This window comes from Falco cherrug, chromosome 1 (assembly GCF_023634085.1).
Source record: "Falco cherrug isolate bFalChe1 chromosome 1, bFalChe1.pri, whole genome shotgun sequence".
Lineage (NCBI taxonomy): Eukaryota > Metazoa > Chordata > Aves > Falconiformes > Falconidae > Falco > Falco cherrug.
Genome location: NC_073697.1, coordinates 76,792,404 through 76,815,819, shown reverse-complemented (window position 1 = coordinate 76,815,819; position 23,416 = coordinate 76,792,404). Strand labels below are relative to the sequence as shown.

At 49.4% G+C, this 23,416-nt stretch overlaps 2 protein-coding genes across 5 annotated transcripts in view; one reads left to right on the top strand and one right to left on the bottom strand.

The window, feature by feature from the left end:
- Positions 1–6,016, bottom strand: part of MFHAS1 (multifunctional ROCO family signaling regulator 1) — a 36,738-nt gene extending 30,722 nt beyond the window's left edge. Inside the window, exon 1 of one of the 2 annotated variants that reach the window (XR_008733125.1) lies at positions 2,180–6,016. Coding sequence is in view for 1 of the 2 variants with exons in the window: in XM_027801693.2 (XP_027657494.2) it covers positions 2,180–5,363 (3,184 nt within the window). In the remaining variant the exon portion in view is untranslated. The remainder of the gene's footprint in view (positions 1–2,179) is intronic. The other variant, XM_027801693.2, reaches the window with a different exon arrangement.
- Positions 6,017–12,509: 6,493 nt separating this feature from the next.
- TNKS (tankyrase) overlaps positions 12,510–23,416 on the top strand; it is a 141,169-nt gene continuing 130,262 nt past the window's right edge. For 2 of the 3 annotated variants that reach the window (XM_005436681.4, XM_027801653.2), the window contains exon 1: positions 12,514–13,062. In XM_005436681.4, the coding sequence (XP_005436738.2) occupies positions 12,564–13,062 (499 nt within the window). In that variant the 5' untranslated portion in view covers positions 12,514–12,563. Of the gene's footprint in view, positions 13,063–23,416 lie in introns of all 3 variants that reach the window. The other variant, XM_055724318.1, reaches the window with a different exon arrangement.

Below are 23,416 nucleotides of genomic sequence, written 5' to 3'. Positions count from 1 at the left end.
TCTTCTGAACATGCTCTTCCCCCAGTTAGGCTCGCGTAGTATTTGGGTCAGGACAGTCGTTCCCTGACCCAAGGCAGGGTCACTTCAGATGCTAAGCCCCGTGCTCCTGGCAGTAAGGCCTGGCTTTTCCCCTGGAGAGCACAGGAACACTGCAACCCCCTTTCCACAAGCAGCACCACTCCTACGCCCAGCAACCCAGTGCTTACCTGTGCCTCCCCTTCCCAGCACACCCAGCCTGGCTCCCAGGTGAGAGCAAGCTTTTCCCACCTCTAAGGAAACCAAGGCATAAGCCAAATAAGGCATAATATAAGGTACAGACAAATCCAAAGGAAAAGGCCCTTCAATTTCAATGTCCCCTTATGCTTCCAGACCTGCTCTGACTGTCACTGGTCAGCAAAGATGCCAATTGCCCGCAGACAGTTGAGCTCCTCTTTGCATTTCACTTTTAAAGCATCATCTACTCACCTGGGAAAAAGGGGTCAGCCACAACACATTCACATAAAAGAAAAAAACAGATGACATGTGACTGCAGACCTGAATTATTCACAGGCTAAACCTTCACCAGCCACTCATCACACCTGCAGTTTGCTGTCTTGGCTGATTTTGGTGGTTTTGTTTTGTTTGTTTTGGGGTTTTTTTTTTAGGGTTTTTGTTTTGTTGGGGTTTTGGTGTTTTTTATTGTTGGTTTGTTGGGTTTTTTTAGTTTTCAGGGGTTTTTTTTTGAAAGCAGCTCACACTGTCCCAAGCACCATGTCTGCAGCAAGACCCAGCATTGGGATATCACTCAGCAACTCACACAGTATGGGTTCACTGTCCGTCCCCCCCCCGCCGCCCCAGTCCAGTGGCTCTTACATAAGCTAGCACAGTTAGAGGGAGACACAAGTGACAGAGCCAGGACAGCAGGCTGAGGAGCAAACAGCATCTCCTTATTTTCAAGGTCCAGAGGAAAAAAAACCCCAACAAATAAGAACTCCACCACCCCCCAACAACCCCCCAAAACACATCTTAGTATTCACATTTGCCTACGAACCAATTCAGCACCACTGCTTCCTTTAAATCAAATCATATTCCACTTCCCCCACAATTTCAGGCTACCTGTAATAAATGTTCCAACATTCTTGCAACATGGGTAGGAGGTGTGTGCATAAAAAACCCGCACATTTCTGGAGTGCTGCTTACAGTCCAGAGTATGGTTTTAGTTTCATGCATATTTACACACCCAAGCACCTTTCCCACAGCCCCCACAAGCCCTATAGCAAACCCAAATGGAGCACGGAGGAAATTGGGTAGGAGGCAGTACCTGCATACATACAAAGTAAAACAGATGCTGCTGGAAAACACCACCAATAAAATCACGACTTCAGAGGCGACAGCTTTAAAAAGCTGTTTAAAAACCACAACTAGTCACACTCCAGAAGAGAGAGAGATTAAGCTTTTTTCATTTGATGAAGGGGCAGAGAAGAACAAAAATAATTGCTTTCAAGAATAGCTCCAAAAGACACAGTCTGGGAATCACTTCTAGGTGAGACACTTAAACAAAGAAGATGGAGTAACCCTCTCTTTTCAGAGAGAAATGCTTCCTATTAGCTTCAGAAATTGTCTGAGCTAGAAACAGGGCTCAGACACAAGAAAGCCCTTTATATGCAGGGCTATGGAGACCAACACACCCATTGCCTACCAGCATTCAGAGAGGCTGCAGCACAGGCCAGGTTTAGGGGGTGGAGGATTGAAGGGGGCAGATCGGAAACACCTGCGGTCTTTTTGGTATCTCCATCTACATTTACAAATAGCCCCAAGGAATGGGGAGCTGCAGGGTAAAGGCAATTAGGAAAAAAAACGCCAGGTGCCATTCAAAAGAATCAAAACAAGGACAGGTCAGGGTTTTATAAAAATGGCACTGCCAATGCTCAGAGCCAAAACCCAAAAAGCAAGAGAGAAAAGGCACAGACAAAAGGGGGACATAACACTCCCCTAGTCTCAGAATGGGGTTATTTTAAGCCTGTCTCCTTGGAGCTACCCTAATATTTTCTCTTATGACTCAAGTCACTAGGGAAAGCAGTTAGAGCGGGGGGATGGGGTGGGGGTGGAAAAGACAGAGCTAAGACTAATACAGTCAGACTCCCTTCTAGAAGGGGCAAAGCCCCAGAAGATATGAAAGGCAAGCTAGGCTGTGCCTTACCTGGAAAAGCGTGTGGGTTGGGTGACCCTCTTTTAAGGCACTTTGAACAGAGGACGTGCACAGTGTAGTACAGGCCTGGCCATTCCTGGAGCAGGACATTCAGTTCTTCCACTAAAGGGGTAATAGCTTGCCAAGCTGTCCAGATATTTGGTAGGGATGCGTGACTAGCGATAGACAGAGTATCTGGCTGTAGAGTTCCCCTGGCAGGCCGGTAACTCACCACCACTGGCACCTTTCCCCGGTAGGCATAGATCTGATATTTGCCATCCGACCGCTGAACCACATGGCTGTTAATCTGGACACTGTAGCGTGCAAACAAGCCGGGTGGGAAAATGAATGGAAAGCTATACTCAATCTGCAGCTGCTCAACCACAAAGGACTGTCCACTCAGATTGGCGCCGTTGATCCACGCCTCTGCATGGGGCACCTCGTTTTTCACGTAGCAGGGAAACTTATACCAAGCAGCCGCCCCATTTAGGGGCTTGCATTTGGGTTTGTTGACACAGTAACAGAGCCCCATCTTCTCCAGCAGCTCCAGGATGAGCTGCAGATCCTCCCGGCTCTGGATGTGTGGCTTAAGAAGGAGACGTATAACGTGGGCAGGGAGGAGGCCGTGCAGCAAGAAGCCCTCCACGTAATGATGGAGCTGAGTGGCCCTCAATTCATCAATCTGGGTGTCGCTGAGCAGTTTCTGGAGCAGCACGGTGGCATCCCGCTGGCAGAAGACGTTGAGGATGTCAATGAGCCGTGGCAGGTTGTGGAACACGTACTCCCGCAAGGTGAGGTGCTCCTCAAAGTAGAGCAGCTTCCCACTCTCGTGCAGGTAGGACAGGGCGCTCTGGAGCCGATCCTCTGTCAGGCCTGCCTGCAAGCCCAACCGGGCTGAGTCCCACCAGCTAAGCCACAGCTGCTGAGCCTGTGGCTGGAAGTGCAGCTCCTCCAGCACTTGCCAGGATTTGGGCAATACCCGGTGCAGGTTCGGGAAGATATCCCGGTGCTCAGCCACCGAGAGGAGCTTGTCCCGCAGGCGACGCACCTGGCAACGGTCCCGGCAGCTAAAAGGCAGCACTGGAGAGAGGATCTGTGGGCGGTGGTTGAGAAGGTACTGAAACTGGGCTTTCTTTCGCCGCAAATTCTTGTCAGAGACCCCATAAAAGGCAGCGTGCGGGCTGGAGCAGCGCAGGTCAAAGTCCTGTCCCAGAGCCTCATCCACCTGCTGGACCAAGCTCTGGAGTCCCTCAGCATCCCTTTTCTCCTGCTGAGCAATCTGGTGATGGATGTCCAGGCACTTCTCTTCCAACTCCCGCTCTGCACAGAGGTCAGCATGGGTTCCCACCATGCATACCACGGCATGGGGTACCTTGGAACCGAGCCAGTGCAAGAAATAGCCCACAGAGGGGTAGAAGCGCTGAGGAACGTAGGCACTCAAATTCACCACCAGCACATACAGGGCTCCGGGAGACAGGAAGAAAGACTGGATCACATCATAGCTCGGGTCCCCCGCCAGCTCGTACACAATGAATGTCAGGCCTCTCTCTGCATCTGCTGTCCAGTCCATCACCTCAATGCCTTTGCTGCCTCCCAACAGTCCCAGTCCTGACGGTACATGGGGGGCATTCGGTGGCAGCAGCAGCGCAGAACACGATGTTTCCCCTTTGGCTCGGTGAGAGGGCACATGAGAAGGGCTGTCCTGCCGATCAATGGGCAGATGTTCTGGCTGCTGCATGACAGGTGCCCGTGCCGAGCAAGCATCCTGAGGCTCCGGGAAGGGGCAACATGCAACTGGCATTCTCCTAACGTCCTGCTGCTGCCCAGGGCACCCTCTGGGTTGGGTGCTCCCTGCCTCCAGACTTCCCACGTCCTCCCTCTGCCCATCCTCCTCCATGAGGCATCGTCGCAGCAGTGTCTTTCCCGCATCCTTTAAGCCCATGAGGACAAGCTTGAGACGGGGTTTGAGGGCAGGCTGGGAGTGGGCCAGCTCCTGCTGGTAGGCTGCGATGTAGGGGATGCCCTTCATGCACACCTCATAGGGGGGCTGGATGAGGGGGTTGTCTTTGATCTTCCACAGAGTGATGCGAGAAAGCTGCCCAAAGCCCTCGGGCAGGATGGCAATCTGGTTGCCTTGCAGGACCAGCTCCTCCAGGCTGTGGAGGAGCACAATGGAGTCGGGCAGGTAGCGGATGCGGTTGTTGTCCAGCCAGAGGGTGCGGAGCTGGCGGAGCTGGCAGAGGCGAGGGGGCAGCAGGGCGAGCTGGTTGCGGCTCAGGTAGAGCTCCTCCAGACTGGGCAGCGCCAAGATGGCGGCGGGGAACTCCCCCAGCAGATTGGAGGAGAGGTTCAGCATCTTGAGACGCTGCAGGCTGCCAAAGCCAGCGGGCAGGGCCTGCAGCCGGTTGCCATCCAGCATGAGGCTCTCCAGGGCGCTCAGCTGGCACAGGCCCTCGGGCAGGGCCGCCAGCCCTGTCCCGCTCAGCCAGAGGATCTTGAGGCGGCGGAGGGCGGCGATGCCCTCGGGCAGGGCCCCGAGGTGTCGGTTGCCGGAGCAGTCCAGCTCCTCCAGGGCGCCCAGCTCCAGCAGCGGGGCAGGGAAGGAGGGCAGCAGGTTGTGGTCGACGTCGAGGGCACGGAGGTGCCGCAGGCGACCCAGCCCCTCGGGCAGGCAGCACAGGCGGTTGAAGCTGAGGTCGAGCTCCTCGAGGCGGCCCAGCTCGGCGAGGCGGGGGGGCAGGCCCGGGCCCTCGGCGCCCAGCTCGTTGTGGCTGAGGCTCAGCTTGCGCAGGCCCCGCAGCCCCGCCAGCGCCGCGCCGTCCCCCAGGCCCCGCAGCCGGTTGTGGCTGAGGTCGAGCTCGGCCAGGCGGCCCAGGTGGCGCAGGGCGGCGGCGGGCAGGCGGCCCAGCCGGTTGCGCCGCAGGCTGAGCACCCGCAGCCCGCTCAGGGCGGCGCCCACCTCCTCGGGCAGCTCCTCCAGCCCCCGCCCGCTCAGGTTCAGCGCCTCCAGCTCCCCCAGGGCCGCCGCCGGGGGCGGGCGGCGAGCCGAGGCGGCGGCGGGGGGCGGCGGCGGCCCCCCCGGCGGCCCCGCGTCCGGCTCGGGCTCGGGCTCGCCGGGGCCGCCCCGCAGCTTCCGTGCGCGCAAGGCGGCGTCGCGCCACAGCCGCACCGCCTTCGGGGGCTCCGTCTGCGCCATGGCCGGGGGAGCGGGCCCGCCCCGCCCGACCCTACCTGCCGCCGCCGCTGCTGCTCGCCATGGGCGCGGCCGCGCTGCGCGTCGCCGCCACCGCGGCGGGGTCGGGGCTCCCCGCGGCTCCGCGCCGCCAGTGCCGGCCGCCCCGCGCACGTAACCGCCGCTGCCACCGCCCCGCCGGGGGCGGGACGCGGGCCCGGCCCGCCCCGCTCCGCACCGCCGGCGGGGGCAGCCTGCCCGGCCGGCGCCGCACCGCCCCCACGCCGGGGAGAGCCGGGCACCCCGCCCGCCGGGCACCCGCCGCTCCTCCCGGGGGCGACGGGTCCCCGCCTCCGGCCTGGGCCCCCCAGCCGGCGGCTCCTGCCCCCTGCACCGTCCGACACGGCCGGGAGAGCGACCCCTCCCCGGGTGGCGGTGGCAGGCGGCGGTGCGCCCAGCCGTGCCCGGCCGGCGCTTCCCCGGGGCGCGACAGCAGCCACCGGCCCGGGGTCCCACCCTGCCCCGGGGCTTGCTGCGGGGGCCGGAGCCGCTCGGCTCCCCCGCGGAGTAACCGCGAAAGCGGAGGGATCTGGCCGCGTCACTTCTGCGCCGGGCAAAGGCTGATTTTTCATCCAGGCCTGCACGAAGGCGAGATTAACCTCCCTCCCCGTTAAATAGGGAGTTTCCGTGTCGGGGGGTGCGAGAGCCCCAGAGCCTCTGGTTAGTCAGAGCAGCTCTGCCACCTTCCTGCCGTGCTTTGTTTCCTTTGCTGCATACATCTGGCCAGAGCCGAAACACTGCCTTCTTGAGGATCCTCGGCCAAGCTTTGCTCCCCGGGCTCTGAGGAACAGGCCTGGAAATTTCCACCGATGCTGCAGGGGGTAAAGGGACCCTTTTGGCACGGGAACGCGAGGCTGGCGGACCCCCATCTCCCGAGCTGTGTGACCCTTAGAAATGCCGGTGACACACCGTGCCGGAAGGTTTAGAGGTTTTACAATGTCACCGTCTTTGTACAGCACTGAATGTGCCAGCGTGTGTTCAGGGGCTCGAGAACTGTCACTTCCTCCCACCTTGTCATGTCCTAACAGCTGCCATTGAAGCACCCGGTAAGCTATGGCTTCAGAGCCACGGGCAGAAAGAAAAGCATTTGAAATGAAAAGCAGGCTACAGGGCAACTGGTTTCACAGCCTTTCTTCTCTTCTTTATTGTGGAGAGCCCTCAGAAGAACGATGTCTTCTCTTTTGGATGACGCCGCACATCCAAGCGTGCTCCCGCTTGGAGAGGAGAGAGCTGGACCGACCTGGTGCAGAGCCATAGTCACTGCACTGAATTACTGAATTTACTTATTACTGAAACTACAGATCACAAAGGCTTAGGTTCGGTTGCCATCTTTCCATCAGTAACAGGCAAGCAGGGGAAAACCATCTTTTCAGGCCCTCTCAGTCCTAACAAACCACTAGGTTTTTGCTAAATGCCTTTCTGAGCATGAGGTCACCCTGGGCGGGGAAAAAACTGCAGTGTTGGCTGGTAAAGCCAAACTGGGTGCGAACGACAAGGAGGAAAATCCACAGACCTGGGAGAAAGCAGGGCTGTGTGAAGGCAAGACCCAGCTTCAAGCAGGGTTCAGGAGCTTCCCAAAGGCAGCAGGGGCAGTCCTGGCATCTGGGCCCGTGGTTTGGCTCCAGGGCCACCACTCAGCCTCGGGGGGAACAGGTTATGCAGGGATACTCATGATCCAGGAGACTCTGCTGAGAGGGACTAAACCTGGGGATAAAACTCTTCCCACCCTTCCTGCGTGGCTGGTGTCAGATCCTGACCCTGGGAAACAGAGGTGCTTCATGGCCTCTTGCTAAACTGCGGCCATCTAGAGCTAGTTTCCAGGCTTGCACTTGTTTATTTTCAGAGCATCCCCGCACTGGCTCCGTACATCTTTTATTTGGGCTAACCCTGTTTTTGTGTCTTTGCTTTTTCTGAAGATCGCTTGGGAAGTAGCCCTTTTCTGTGTGCCGAAAGGAGCACTCTCCTTCCCCACTTCAAAAGTAGCATATTCAATTCCTTCTGGAGGAGTAATTCTCTTCTCCCACCCTCTTGCCCAGTTGCTCTTGTGATACCAAGTGGATGGTTTCATTTCCAACTCCCCTCACCAAAGCTGCTCAGTCTGTTGCCATCAAAATCACTTTTTTGAACTAAGATGATGCTTCTAGAAAGAAAAGATCTCTGGAGGGAAAATTAACCCTGGCATCAAATTCACAGCTAATTTTCTTCCTCCCTGTGCCTTGTGCAGGTAAAGAGGTAAAGAGAGAGAAAGTGGCATTGTTATCGGGAGCCACCCACCCCATGACACCCGTGGGCACTGCAGATCCTCTCTGAAGCTGGGGCAGGCTCCCAGTTGCTCTATCATCTTCAGCAAGCGAAACCCAAAAGGTTTCCACTCTGCACTCTCCTCTTGCTTCCCACAGGAAAACTGGACAAACCAATCCACCAGGGATGCTTCAAGCAGCTGCTTGATTCAGCCAGCTGAAAAATACCAGGGAGGGAAGCACTTACCTCTGTTTGCCCGCTATTAGAGGTCATGGCCTGCATTAAACATGTCTTCCTGACACCATTCAAGGATAGCCAGGGATGAGCTGGCCTAAGCATGGAAAGTTTTGACTGTCACAAAATATGCAAAGCAGCAGGAGCTGAATGCCTCCCCAAGGTAATGATGAAGGGGAGAAAAGTCATGCAACACTAGTCAGACTTTGATGAGCTCCTGTAGGCGGTGAACGAAATTAAGCCAGAAGAAAACATGATGAACAGCATGCTGCCATAAAGACATCCCCAGTGCTACTTGGAGGTTGTCCAATGAGGAAAGCTCTCGTGCTTTCCCATGGACCTTACATTTTATCCTACTATACCTGCATGGGTGTGTAAATCTGTGAGTAACTTCAAACAGCCAGGGATGGTGTCTCTTGGCTTCTTCATCACTTTCACCATGGTTAAGGCTGCCGGTTGTGAGTGAGATAGGTACTTTCTGGGGAAAGAGTAGGTTTTGTTTCTCAGAAACATAGCTTTTGCTACAGACCTAGACGATCCCTTATTTTCCCATCTGCTTAGGCAGGGGATATATGTTTCTCCAAATAGGACTTCCTCAATTTACTTACCAGCATACTAGAAGTCTCTTAAACATGAGCACCAGCATGCTGGATGCTGAGTTTGGAGTAATTTCTTCTTTTTTGGAACTTAAAAATATTCAGACACACACAACCCGCTCCCCCTCTTCAAGCCCCTCTCCTAGCTGTCAGCAGCTAGGGCTGAGAGGCAGGTGGCTGTAAAATTGCCAGCAATACTATAAGGCATTTTGTTTTTTAAAAAAAAAAAAAAAAGAAAAAGAAATTAATCCTGTTTTAGTGGATTCCATTATATACCAGAATTGCATTTGGAGTTATTAATTTTAAATAGCGGCCCTGGAAAGTTCTATTGATGGGGTTTAATTATTCAGCTGAAATCTGAGGTTCCTCCACTTTACTGAGCCCTGCAGCTGCATCACTAATAAGATTTCTATCTAAAGCACATCCCTCCTGGGTCAGGTAAAACACACTGCGTTATCAAAGGTATTTAGAGCCTGACTCTGGGTTTTGTGGGACAGGAGGTGCAAATGCAATCAGCCACTTGTGACTGGATGTGAATCTAAATCAGCTCAACAGAACCATCAAGCTGCTGCAGCAAAATGCCGAGAGTACTGTGGGCCACTGCAAATCTCATGGGCTCTGGCACCAGCAAGGCTGGCATCCCATTGAGAGACTGCTTGCCTTCCACACCACCAGACATACAGCCCAGACAGTAAAAAACCCAGGTTCCCGCTTCGGCAGCAATTGAAGGAGCCATGTTTCCAAGGGCTCGGGTGGCTGGCCAAGGCACAAGCAATGGGTTGACTGAATGCTTTCAAAGATCCTCCTTGTTCATCCTTGACCTTAAGCAGAGATCCTGTAAGGATGAGGAAATTTTGCTCAGAACTGCATTCCCATCACTGTTTTGTCCACCATTTCTGCAGGAGTGATATGAATCTACCTCAAGGCACACAAGCCATACAGAAATGGTGAGGGCAGCACTTGAAGGGATCCTGTTTCGAAGGGATCCTGGACATGCTTTAGGCGTGCTGGGGTGGACAGTACTGCTACTTGTCTCATCTCTCTGGAGAGGAGCAGTGTTGCTGTACATGTGGGGCAGGAAGGTGGAGGCTTGGGGAAATTGCAGGCTGCAATGGGATAGGGACCTCCACCCAAAGGTGGGGGTCTGAAGAGGAGGTGCATGCCCAGAGCTACTTAGTATAACACCCTGTGAAAACTGGGGCCAGGACTCACTTCCCCATGGGCAGGTCTCGTACTGTGAATCCTAATCCCTGTACTTGTTCCTTCCCAGGCACAGGTTTCATTGGATTGCAGAAATCTTTGGGTTGGAAGGCACCTTTAAAGGCCATACAGTCCAACCCCCTTGCCATGGGCAGGAACATCTTCAACTAGATCAGGTTAATCAATGCCCCATCCAGCCTGACCTTGAACACTTCTGATGATGAGGCATCCAGAACTTCTCTGGGCAACCTGTTCCAGTGTCTCACCACCCTCATTGTAAAAAAATTCTTCCTTCCGTCCAATCCAAACCTACCCTCTTTCTGTTTAAAACCGTCGTCCCTTGTCCTGTCACTACAGGCCCTGGTGAAAAGTCTCTCTCCATCTTTCTTATAAGCCCTCTTTAAATATTGAAAGGCCTCAATAAGGTCTCCCTGGAGCCTTTTCTTCTCCAGGCTGAACAACCCCGACTCTTCCAGCCTTTCTTCATAGAAGAGATGCTCCAGCCCTTGGATCATTTTTGTGGACCTCCTCTGGACCCACTCCAACAGGTCCATGTCCATCTTGTACTGAGGACCCCAGAGCTGAACATAGTGCTCCAGGTGAAGTCTCATCAGAGTGGAGTAGAGGGGCAGAATCACCTCCCTTGAGCTGCTGGCCGTGCTTTATTTTATGTAGCCCAGGATATGGCTGGCTTTCTGGGCTGCGAGTGCACATTTCTGGTTCATATCCAAGTTTTCATCTACCAGTACCCTCAAGTCCTTCTCCACAGGGCTTTAAGGAAAGGCAGACCCAGAGTGCAGCATTTCTTACTCAATCCTACAACCAACAAAGGATTTTTAAGGTCACTGTGAATCCCAAATCTTTAAAAATATTACTTGTATATTTGAAAATATTTCAAGAATTAGAAGAAATGTTTGTGTACTGATACATTTCATGAAAGCGGTGCTGTCTAACATAGGTTTATGGGAAGTACAGTGAGGGTTAAAGGGATGTGATTTGTTTGCCACTGATGCTCCAAAAGCAACTGTCTGGGTGAAATATAGACTGCAGTGGTAAGCTGAACCAGTGCATACTGATGCTCTGACCTCTTCTATGTCTTGCAAATCTTGAGCCTGACAAAGGGGATATTGTAATTAGCTTGCAAAGTCCTTTTGGGAGTTCTGAATTGAAAAAAAGACTGCTGTGAAGCAGCAGCTATCTCAATTCAGATGTCAAGGAAGTCCTGGCAAGGTCTCTCAGTACCTGGTCTTGACCCATGGCTTCAAAGTCATGAACGAGAATTGAACTGGGCACATTTAAGTGGATCTTCATTTACTGCTCCAGCAGTCATGGGGATTGGTGTCATGCCTACCTCCTCCTCAGCAGCAGAAAGGCACTAGGCCAGATCCTGATTTCTTCTAAATTCCTGTTTTCTGATTACCTGTGCTCCGAGCGTTAGACCTGGTCCGTGCTTCTCCAGCACATCCCATAGCTATGCAAACACTTACCTACCAAATAACTACATCAGATCTGTTTGCCAGGATGAGACTGGCTGGCATTAGCCATATTTACTCCCTTTAATGGGAATTCCTCATTGCTGTTACCATTCTGACCTACGGCTGCTGCCCCACCAGCACTGGGAGCCCTGGTACCTGGTGTAGTAGGAAGTCACTAGGAATTGTTGCTGTTGATATCTTTCCCATCCATGGGATCTCCCCTGGGCTTGCAGAGTGAAGTTAAGGTGAGTGAACTGGAGATCTCTTGGGGCTTTCCAACTTAAGCAGTTTATCTGCAATTGGTGTGAATATCCCCCCCTACATACTGTTAAGTCAGAAGCACTTTGGTCTCACCTTCCCGCTGCTTTCCAAATCCAAACCCAAATGCTTATTTAAATACTCCTGCTCACTCCCATGCAGTTTGGATCTCCTTATTCCACAGAGGGCCTTATGGGGCTGTTTCTGTCCCTGGCATCCCTGGGTTTCTCTTTCTTACCCCCAGCCCTAACAGCCACTCCCCTCCTTGCTGCCCTTCCACCTCCTGTTCCTCCGCACTTTGCTATTTCTGATGCGGAGGGCGCATCCCCCACTTTCATGGAAGCAGCCTTCTCTTCTTGTGGCTGCCTTACACCGGAGAATGGAGTCTGAGTCAAAGCTGCTTTCCTCCCTGAAACTGTCAAACAACCACCAGACGTGATTTAGGCTTCTCCACCACCTTGCTCTCCCGCCAGTCTTGCTCCATCGTTTTCTAGCTTTAGGAAAGAAGCTGTACTGGAATGAAGCCACGCTACTGCCTGCTGGCGAGGCTGCAGGGGTGGTGAGCGCCTGGGCGAGTGCTGGCTCTCCAGGCCGAGAGCTCAACGACCGCGGGCACGCCCGGCTTGTGCCACCCGCCGTGCACGGAGGCGGAAGAAGGCTGCCCCACCGCCGCTTCCCGGCGGCAACAGGGCACTCCGGGGGGACCAGACCTCCGGGGGAAGCCGAGGCTCCGGGGCCCGGCTGGCCCAGCCCAAGACGCCTCTCTCCCGGAACCGGCAGTCGCGGCGGAATTTCAGTTCCCGCCCCGCCCCTCGCCCCGCCCCATTCACATCCCATTCCCCGCCCCGTGCCCCGCCCAATTCCCCGCCCCATTCCCCATCCCATTCCCTGCCTCGTGCCCCGCCCAATTCCCCGCCCCGTGCCGGCGAGGGCCGCAGTGACGGCCCCCAGGGGGCAGGCACGAGCCGCTGCCCCGCCGTGGGGCGCGTCTCGGTGAGGCCGCGCCCCCGTCCGCCCCACCCCGCCCCGCCCCGCCGGTGTCGTCACGTCCGCGCCCCGCGCGTTGGGATTGGCCGGGTGCGGACGGAAGTGTGGGCGGGGGTTGCCGCCGTTGCCGCAGTGACGGGGGCCGAGAGGGGGGGTGGCGGCGGAGCGCGAAGATGGCGGCGCCGCGTCGCTCCCAGCACCACCACCATCACCACCATCACCACCCGCCGCCGCCGCCCGGGCCGGCCTCGCCACCGGCCGCCGCCTCGCCGCCGCGTAGCCCCAGCCTGGCACCGGCCGACCTCGCCCCTGCCGCGCAGCGCCACAGCCTGGCCGGCCCCGAAGGCGAGGCTCCCCCCGACGTGGAGCGGCCTCCGGCCCTGGAGTGCTCGGAGGGTGCGGGCGCCGCCGCCCCGGGTCCCCCGCCGGGCTCGGGCAGCAGCTCCAGCAGCTCCTCCTCCTCTTCGTCCGCATCGTCGTCGGTCGCGTCGAGCCCGACGGCGGAGAGTCCCGAGGCGGCGGGCCCGGGCGCGGCGAACGGGGCCTTCCGCGAGCTGCTGGAGGCCTGCCGCAATGGGGACGTGACGCGCGTGAAGCGCCTGGTGGACACGGGCAACGTGAACGCCAAGGACATGGCGGGCCGCAAGTCCACGCCGCTCCACTTCGCCGCCGGTGGGTGCCCCGGGACCGGGGAGGGGCCGGGTCAGGTCCGGCCTCCTGTTCCCGGCGAGGGCAAGTGACAGCGAGTGCGTCGGGAGAGGGAGGGTACAGCTCCCCGCCTGGCTCCCCAGGAGTAGCTTCCCTGGCTTCGGGGAGCGGCCCTCCAGCACCTCGGTGGGTCGGGAGAACTCGAGCCTAAGCTGAGAGGAGGCTTGTGAGCCCGCTTCCCTGGCGGCCTTTTGCTGCAGGTTGTGGGGGGACAGCTGCTAAGTCTCCTTTTTTCCCCCCTCATAAAATGACAGAAGATCCTTCCTTTGGGTGAAACAAGTGGGAGAGGAGATCCTGGAGGCGTAAGGGAGATGTATGGGCGTTTTTCTCTGTATTTGACTCGTGGGCTGCAGCGTACTTGTGCATGTGTGCTTAGGAAGTGAGAAACGCAATCGGGACAGAGCTGGCTTGAAGTTAAGGATTTCACCTGTATTGTAGTAGCCCTTGAAAGTCAGGGACCCCTGTGATGCGTGTAGACTTGATAGGAAACAAAGCCGATGCCTTGTACTTTGTAACTTTTTTTGGGGGGAGGGGTGTGTGTAGCTGCTGATTGATCTCTGCATCTCTTGTGGTTGTGAGTGGACTGGGGAAAGAGGTGAAGTGGAACCACTGAACTTACCAGAAGTTACAGATATATCCAGGAGAGAATATGCTTCTTAGTGCAGAGAAGAGATGTCATTGTGATCAGAAATGATGTTAACTGCTTTTATGACACTGAAGTCCAACAGTTTACGTTAGCTGGAAGTAAATGTTACCTTCTAGCCAAGTACAGCTGCTACAGATTAAGAGTAGTCCCTAAAGAGAGTATTTTGTACAGGTTGTAGTCTTCACTGGGTGTGCAGGGTACATGAAGCTCGTAAGAGTAAAACGAAGATGTTTTAAATCATCAGCCCTAACTGAGGACTTGCACAATTGTTAGGTCTGTGGTCAGGCTGAGGACTTTGTGACATACGCCACAGTGTTACGGGACCAGTCCTTATGTAGTAAAGGGCACTTGTTTGAGCTTTAAGTGGTGCACTAGTGCACATAAATTAAGGTAATTAATGAGACTGTATTGAGCGGTCAGTATTTAAGTGTTGGAGTGTGGCTCTAAAGCACTGTGTTGAAATTGATAATAAAAATGAATGTTTTATGTCACCACGTTGCCTGGAACTTGAATAGTGGTGTTCAATTTATCAGTCAGATGATACTCTCTGAGACTGTACTGGGTTTGTTTTCATTTTCAAAGAACAAGTGGCATTTCACCTAAGTGAAATTTTGGCCCTGAGCTGTTTCCTTTTCATTCTTCTCTGATCCCTGAGCTCTACCAGTAAAGCATCACCTAAGGCAAGCGGGCTTTAAAGCATAGTGAACTTCTGGGGTATGGAGTTGGATTTGATTTTAGTGAACTGTGGAACATAATGCTGGTACAAATGCATGTGCATGCACGAAGTTCTGAATGTCTTGGAAGGTTCATCTTAAGTCTGCTCTGCTTGCTTTGGATTCAGATGCAAAATTAGACCTTGATGTTCCCCTTAAACTCTGATATCTCACGTTGTAACTTCAGTGCTAGTACAAACTAGTGCTGAAGCTGCGGTGGTAAGTTCTACTTTGGTTAGAGAAGAAATGGACAAAATTTACTTAAGGCTTTGAAAGTTGATAGTGTCAATGTGATGTTACTGTAATAGCAATGGAAGATGCTTTCTTGTAGCATGAGGAAAACAGCAGGTGAAGTTCTTGTACCTAACAAATTCCTATATCTATTTTTCTAGATTTAAGGATTTTCCTTAGCTACTATATGTACTCAGTCTCAAATCACTGCAGTAGGTCATGTAACTTGACATATAATAGCATTAGGTGGATTTCTTATTAGAGAGGTCTTGGGGTCTTGCATTTTGGAGAGGCCTGTAATCAAAAAAAAAAAAAAAAAAGAGCATGTTTGAATGCAACTGATCTTAGGCAGTGTGTATCTGCTAGTGATGTAGTATGTTGACTTGATCTCCTTCTCCTTTGTGGGTAAAAGGAGAAATAAAACTTGTTTGCTTATGAGCATAGGAGTCTGCTACGTACATGAAGTTGTGTTACGGGTAATAGCTCACGTTTTACATGTCATACCTAAGCATGAATAGTATGGCCTTCACAAGGGGAATGGGAGAATGGGAGTTGGAGAGTGCAATATACAGTGTTTTAAACTGCTCTTTTCAAACCTCTTGAAGCGAAACTCTTAAATGACAAGAGAGAGAGTTCTACTTCTGACCTTGTGATCTGTGATAGAGGAATTCTTCTAATTTTTTCATTTCCCAATTTTGGATAGCTGGGTTTCTGCACCCCACTTTCCCCCTCTAGGCCCTGGTACTTGACTTCTCCCTAGCTCAGCCTGGGTTTTGCAGGTGTCTCTTTTTTTGGGGGGTTGGTTGGGGTTTTTTTTGGCAGCAATGCCAGGCAGTTAAGGTACTTTTACTGTAACAGAGAAGTACAATTTCCCTAGTTCTAGTTTCTTGTAAAAAATACTAGGTTTATGTTTCCTTAAGCTTTTTGAGGTTTCTAGTTTCAAGATCACCTTTATCTCCTTTCTTATGGCAGAAGGAGGATAAAAGGAGTGACTTCTGAGGGCATTCAGAATCCTCAGCACATATGTAAGCTGGGGATAAGGTAAGAACTGAAATCTCTGTAATCAATTATTGAAAAAGCTGGAGATAGTTCTAAATCTGTTTCTAGAAATTGCAGTCATCTGTCTGTTATCCACTTCCACATAAAATGTGCACAACCATATCAAGTTGAAGCAACAGTGTTATCCAGATCTTTTTTTATCTGAGATGTTTGAATTGTCAGTTGATCTGAATGAAGGGGAATCAGTTCTTCAGCTCTGTGTTGAAATGTCATCTAGTACGCTGAACAAATCTGACCTGCTTTGGTTAGCTGTTAATAAAGCCAAGATTAATACTGAGCCCATATCAGGGTGATAGAGACTTCTCTTGCAAGCAGGAAGATATTGAACAAAGGATCGTTTTCCTTTCATCCTCAAACTGGACTGTTACTCTAGCAGAGCATCTCTTGAAATTCTGAATGTCTTTCAGGATGTGTGGTGTTCAGCTTTTCCTTTGCAAGTGATTTTGAGGGATTCATCTATAGAGGTACACATAACTGGAAAGAGAAAAACTCAGTGGTTTCTCAGCTGCTGTGGGGATTGCAGGATATTTGGGTCTTTGGTAGCAGTGCAGGCTTTGGATATTGTCCAGCAGCACCCAAGAAGCAGATTCTGAAGACTTCAGAGTCATTGACTAAAATACAAAAAAGAAATTAAGTGGCAGTATTAATCTATTCATAGCTTTTGCATTCATTTTTTTTTTCAATGAAAACTAGCTTGTTTATAACTAAAAAACCCCACCAACAAACTGAAAAAGCAACTGTGCTAGGCACAAACAAAGATGTGTTTGGGTCCAGGTTTTATCTGTACTGGTGGCAAAAAGCAAATGTTTAGGAAAGAGTTACACACTTGCCCTTTTATTGTATGATAATTTCAGAGTACTCTTCCTGCAGTTCCTGTAGCTCAGCAACTATTTGAGCAAGACACAGTTTCTACATGTTAGTAGAAGCTCATCCTGTAGTAAGGAGTTCACTAAAAAACTGGACTGTAACTTGTATTAAAAGTAATTTGCTTCCTCCTGTATTTCCCACTGTTTTCGCTGGAATATCCTGTGTTCTGCCAATGCTTCTCTTTTTCAGACTGCACTGAAACAGAGAAACTATTCCATTCCTTTACCTTGCCACTACACTCCTTCAATCTAAAGATGTGTTACCTCTTTTCTTTGGGAAAGATCTTAATTGTCGTTGTTGATTTCACCACACCAGATAATGAATGTCTTTACTGTATTGTAAGTCATTCACTAGTTGAAAAATTTTGTTATGCCTGTGCTGTCTGTTCATGTAAATTGGCTTGATAGTTCTGCATCTGGCGATGTTGTCACATAGTTGACAAAGCACCTTTTTTGCCAGCATAACCAAATGCATTGATTGTTCTGCCTGTGAAAGGTAGATTATTTTTTTTTTTTCCCTCTTTGGGGTATGCTATTGACTGACTATTTTTTTAATGGTTGGATGATTTCAGTCTATGGGATAGCTTATCACATCTTAGGTATACTTTGTGGGTGTGTGTGTGTCAGCCTACGTATTTTTCCTGTTAATCATGATGTGGTTGTGGGGGGTGGTGGTGGTGGTTGTGTGCCTGTATTGGTCCATCGTGTTTGAAGCATGTTGGCAGTGATACTTGAATGGCTTTTTTTTTTTTTTTTTTTTATATTCATCTTCCACTTACAGTACTTGCATACCAAGGTTGGCTTTCCAAAACTTTTTGACCTTTAATATTCCTAGATGGGGAGGACTGTTGCGACCTTTTGTCTGAAATCCCAGCTTTTTCCCAGAGCTAGCTACAACTTACAAGCACCAGCTTGGTAATAGATTTGCTGCTTCCCTTCTGAAACAGGGTCTAGTCTTACAGAAGGATATGTATGTATTTGCTGCGGATACATAGATTCATGTGTTTTTAGGCCTAGTCGTTGCTGGTAAGTCATTAGTAATAGCACCTCTTTCAAAAATTACTTGGTAGATGGACCTGATAGAAATAAGCTGAGTCCTAGCCGATTTCTTCGTATAACCACAGTCATAAGCTTTTCCAGTTTGACACCCATTAAGTTTAACTTGGTTTTTTGATTATGGAGCTAGCCCAAGTTCTTAGGCAATGCATTCTTGTAGCTTTACAGTTACTCCTAGGTTTAACCCAGGGGTATGGAGTGTACTAGTAGTAACTGCTAACTGTAGCTTAATGCCCACTTCTGTACTGAGGAAGAGGTGAGGCAGAGGTTTCAGAGTGGCTTTTGGAAGACATGAAGTCAGGATCACAGGGTGAAGTGCTCTTGGTATTAGCCCACACTCAGGCTTGGAGAAACCTGATTTAAGGTGACTTGTTAGAATGTCAGTGATACTCCTTGTTTTCTTTCTGCTTGGGTCTATAGTAATGGTAAAAAGCTGTTTGGGGAAAGTCGTTTTCTGTAAGCATGCTTTGGATATCATTAGTAATAACTGTTGGAAGACAAATTTTTTATGAAGGCTACACATATATAATTATTCTTTTGAAAATTTATGGAGTACACAACTTCAATCCTGAAGGCAAAGGGATTTCACTTGGCTAGGAAAACAGTCAGTGGTCAGAGTTTAAGAAGAGAGATGGTCAAGTTTATTTGTCAAGTATTAAGCTGTTAATCATAAAAATGCAAGCTGCATCAACATGTGTAAGCGAGATAAGGAACTGAGACGGGAGAACCAACATAACTGGCTACTGAATGTTCCTTCAGGGAAAGCCAGGAAATGGGAAGAAGTAGTTGGTAACTTATTACACGCTTCCACTCTATGCAGAGACATCTGAATCAACCACTTCACCTGTGGTGTAAGTTAGCTTAAATGGTTCTGGAGAGTCTTGCTTGAGATGTCTGAGCTTACTCAAAGGGTTGTTTATAAAGCTGTCTCTTCTATGACCAGGATACATTGGACAATTGCAACAAAATGAGTTGGAGTAGTTCAAGAATGCTAAGTTACTGATTAATTGTGCCTTGTGCAACTTAAAGCAGGGGTAATAACAATTTTCTGCTGGATTCATGGATAGAATGAAGAGTGCTGATTGTGTAGTGAATGAAGAAACACCCTGACAGCCTTACAGGCTACCAGACTGCAAAATGCAGGCTTTTTTTTATGTAACAAGATGAATTGATAAACTACTGGCCTTGACTTTGGAATTCTTTCTTTTGGTAGCGTTTATAGTACGTGAACTCTGTTATTGTCACAAGTGTATGGCTTTCTAGGAAGTTTCAGCGTGCTTTCTTTGTGAATGCTAACTACTTCTCTCTGGTGGCCTTGCAGTACTTTGTGCAATGGATTCTACCTCCTTCCCATTTAAAATCCTTTGAAGGAGTTTACAAGAGGATATACATGCAAAATCTCAGCTCTTCAGTAATACTGAGCCAGGTGTCTGTTTTCCCAGCTTGAAGGATCTTCAGTTTACTTAGTTAAATCACCCAGTTCAACTTTGTTCTGCCTAGTGAAGTGGGGGAAGTGCTGGTAGCTTTTGGAAGACCTGTCTTGGGGAAAAACCTGGTCCCAGAATGTGCAGTACTAAAGCAAAGACATGTACAGTGACTTAGCTTTCTTTCTTTCTTCCATCCTTTGCCTACAGTTTAAAACATTCTCAAAAGGTTGTGTGTCCCTAAGACATGTGCTTCTCTACTTCAAGGGCTTGTATTATCATATAAGCTATGTTTAGGGCACTAACAAGTGGATTACATTTAATAAGAGCATCTTTGCTGCCTTGTCTAAGATCAGGGTAATACCTGCAGGTGTGCTTAAGCTGTGATTATACACTTTTGTAAAATGTAACTCCTTTTGGAGTCAATGTGTTCTTAAGAGCAAGCAAGTGGAAGGAGGCAGAAAAATGCCTAGTGAGTTAGAAGTCTCCATGTGATAAATTAGACTCTACACCTAACAGTAGCCTTGCAGAAGTTGGAGTTGGCAGAAGTCGGAGTTCATGCTATGTTGTGATCAAGTGACATTAACTGGGCAGCAGTTAGAACCGTACAGCTGTACTTAAGCTGATCAAACTGACCGCTTGATGTATTACGTTCACAGGGTAAAACATTTTTCCAGTTCTAGTGGGAACTCCATATATTTATTTGGTGGGGGTTTTTTTACCAAATTTTCTGAGAATGAGTCTTGAAATTGAGCAATGAATTATGTGACTTCTGGGAGTGTTAGTAATTGTAAACTGTTACTGTGTGAAAGTCTGTGACTAACTGAACACAGGTTTAACGTGGAAGCTCTTAACTGGAGCACGTAACAGAGGGTATCCACTGATGCTCCTGTTGCTTTCCTTGCATTGCTTTCTCATCAGTCACTCAGTCTGCTCACCCTGTTGCCTCTTGTTAATTAGACTCAATGCCACAAGAAGAGATGGGACGGACAAGCTTGTGGGCTGGGAGCAGGATGTGAGCGGGGAGTAGGACAGGCGGTCTTGGCAGTAGTAGTAAGCATTTGGTGGTGTCTCTGTGTACTGTCTTGTCAGGCTGCCAGTTTGCTACCTAGAGTCTTTCTTCTCACTCTCAGCCTAAAGTGACAGGTATAAATTGGAAAAAGGCAAGAATATGTCATTGGCAAAGAACTAGTTAAGTGGGACTTTCTCTGAATTGACTGCCTGTCTTTTGATTTATGTAAAGCTATCACAACTGTGTCCATCTCCTGGCTTTTGCCAAGCCTTAGTCTTGAGTTGTTTCTGTGAGATGACTGGAGAAATGAAGAGCCTGTCAGTCAGTCTGAATTTTTGCCTTTTCTTTGGTCTGACTGATAAATGTTTCACCCTTACATTTCAGGCATTCTCTTGCTACTGCCTTTTTGTAATGTGATTACTGCTTCCTTTCACTCCTCTACAATATGTTCTCTGAGGTACTGTGACTTGCCTGAAACTTCTAAATTGCATAAAGAAGCTAAAATGAGGACCAAGCTTGTGCATTTTACTTGTGTAAAGCCGAAGCTTGTAAGGGACTCTGCCCATGAGCATGCTTTGGAAGCTGGCAGGTGAATCTCATCAAAGCAAGCTTGCATACTGGGCCATTACATGTTGCATTCCTCCGTAGTTACCTTGGGTTTGGATATTTTCTGTAGGAACCTTCTATTTGATTGTCTTTTGGGGTCTTTGGTTACAGGCTCTTTCTTGGGAACTCTTCCTTAAACTTTGTAAATTAAAGTTGTACTGGAAATATACAAGAGTAGGATTTTTAAAGTCAGCTTAAATGGCATCACATCAGTTTCTTCAGTTTAAACTGAATTATATGTGATTCATCTGTCACAAATGGCTTAACGTGTCTGTTCTTTACAAAAGGTGACACTGCTGGAGTTTCAGTAATTACAACTGCTTTGTCAGATTGGGTTGTGTGATGATCTAAAAAACTTTCTGGCACTTTGTCAATTCAAGTTCTTACAGGTGTGGTGGTGGGGGAAGCCGTTCCCATAATTGGTTACTTTTTCTCTGAAAGATGGGTGGTCTGGTGGGATAAAATCACAGCAACTGCAACTGTGCTTTTTGAGGACTGACCAGAAAAGCTAATTCACCAAAAACTGTTTAGGAATGCCAGCCATAAATATTTAAGATACCTGTTTCAATGACCTCACATCCAGCAATACCTTGAAGTATGTGTGTAGTCCTGAAAATCACAAGACTGGATAATTTGAAAAGGAACCTGAGGTTTCAGTCACTGTCAGGTTGTCTTTCCTTGAGAGACGAGATGTACATGTAAAGCGAACACTGATGAAGTTTAAACGCTGTTTTTAGTAGCTTCGTCTATAAAAACTAAAGGCTAATGAAATCTGTTGATCTACTGTTTAGTTGAAAGCATCCTTTTCTAATTCTTGTTTTGCTCAATTTTCCTTTGTCAGTCAAATGAACAATATAAACGTGGGAACCTTGAGGGCTTACTTCTTGGTATTTGTGCTGCAGGCCTGTTAGCTTTGCTGTGGGACCAGATACCCTTAATTTGCTGTTGTACCCATTTAAGCTGTCATTTTCTATTTGAAGACTTACAGGCGATGTTCCTGGACTCTTCTGTAAGGAGACAAACAAATCTGTTTTCATGCTGGAAGCTGCAGTGATTTACAGTAGCAGTGGCCTTGCTGACAGTTCAGTTAATAAAAATGTGTCTTTTGGTAGCAGTTTTGTCATGACAAATGAGTGTCACGCTTAATAATACCAGTTTTGATTTGCACACTTCCATTTCTGTAGTGTAATCTCCAATGTGAACTGATCAGTATATAATGTACCAGAAAGCGTTGACTCATCTGCAGTGATGGACTAGAATTGGACTGCTGAGTGGGGTGCCAGTCTGGCTGGGGGCCCCTTCCTGCAGCTGGTATGACTCGGCAGCTTGTGGAGCAGCTGTTGAACTGCTGTTTAGCCCCATGTATTAAAGAAAACCCACTTTGGTACCTGTTCAGTACACTAACTTGTAATTTGTAGCAGGCCAGCACCTGTGCTGCAAGCAGTGAATGCTCTGTGCGGTGGGGATGGGGGAATCCTTACAACTATCCAAAAGGAACCAGGCTGTAGTTGGTAACTGGAGCCCTTGAGCTGTGTTACCGTACAGGATTAACCTAGGTGTGAGCTGCTACAGTCTCATGTTCCTCCACCTGCTTGTTCTTCCACCTGCTTGCTTGTGACTCATAGAAGAATACTACTTCAGCCAGAAATAAAGATATTGTTAAACTGTCATCCAAACTCTCAGACCATCGTAAGCCTTGATGAAGGGGCTTTTTGTTTTGGCCCTGCCTGCCTTAACTATAGCATCAGTTGGTTTCTAGAAAACTTAAGTTGTTCAAGAAAAGGTGTTTAAGGACTCCACTGAGGAGACAGTGTAAATTCCTGCAGAACACTAGCCTGCAGCTTGACTGAAGGCTGAATGTCAAGTTAGTACATTAGCCTTAATTGGATAAGCTGGTGTGGATGAAAGGTGCTAGGTCTGGCTTAGAGATCTCACTGTACGGGCTGTCTGGGAAAAGCATGTTAATTTGATGCTGTAAGTCTGCATAGCTGTAAGTAGTGCACTACTCTGGCAGAAAGGGGGCTTAATTCGTTGAAATGAAGGTCCTGTCCAGGGACTGTAACTCTCGGGTAAAACTTTGAGGTGTGAGAAGTCTTTGTGCGTGAGTTGTTGCTCTCCGTAGAGGGTGCAGACTTTGAGAACCACATCTGTCACTGTTTCAGCAGCATTTTGCTGCAGCTAAGTTACATGATCACCTGGAGGAGAGCTGACAGTGTCTTTGTTGCTTCCCTTGAGCTTTATATTTGCCTTCTAGAGGGGAAATAATGTCTTTAGTTATGTTTTTGATCCTTGATCTGTGGAGTTAATAACACTATAAGCTGAGAATTAGAACTGTGATTGGATTTCACTTGCTGCAGCATTTAATTCAGCTGTTTGATAAACATAGTTCATGTACGTGGAATTCTTCATACTTAAGCTAGCTGGTATCCATGATTACCAGAAGACATAATAACTTGAAGTGACAGTCTCTTAAAACCTCTAGTGATAACTGCCTTTAACCCTGAGGTTTCTAAGAAATGCAACCCAACCTTTGAGATGCAACCTTGTACAAAAATGAACACTTGTGGTTTACTTCAAACTGTCCCTCTTAAGCCTGATTTCTGTTCCTGTCCTCTAAGGGAGTGGTCTCCGAAGTGGTGTACGAAATATTTCATTGGGCTGCAGGAATAAAATATGTTTTGTACCATTAATAAATAGAAATGTTA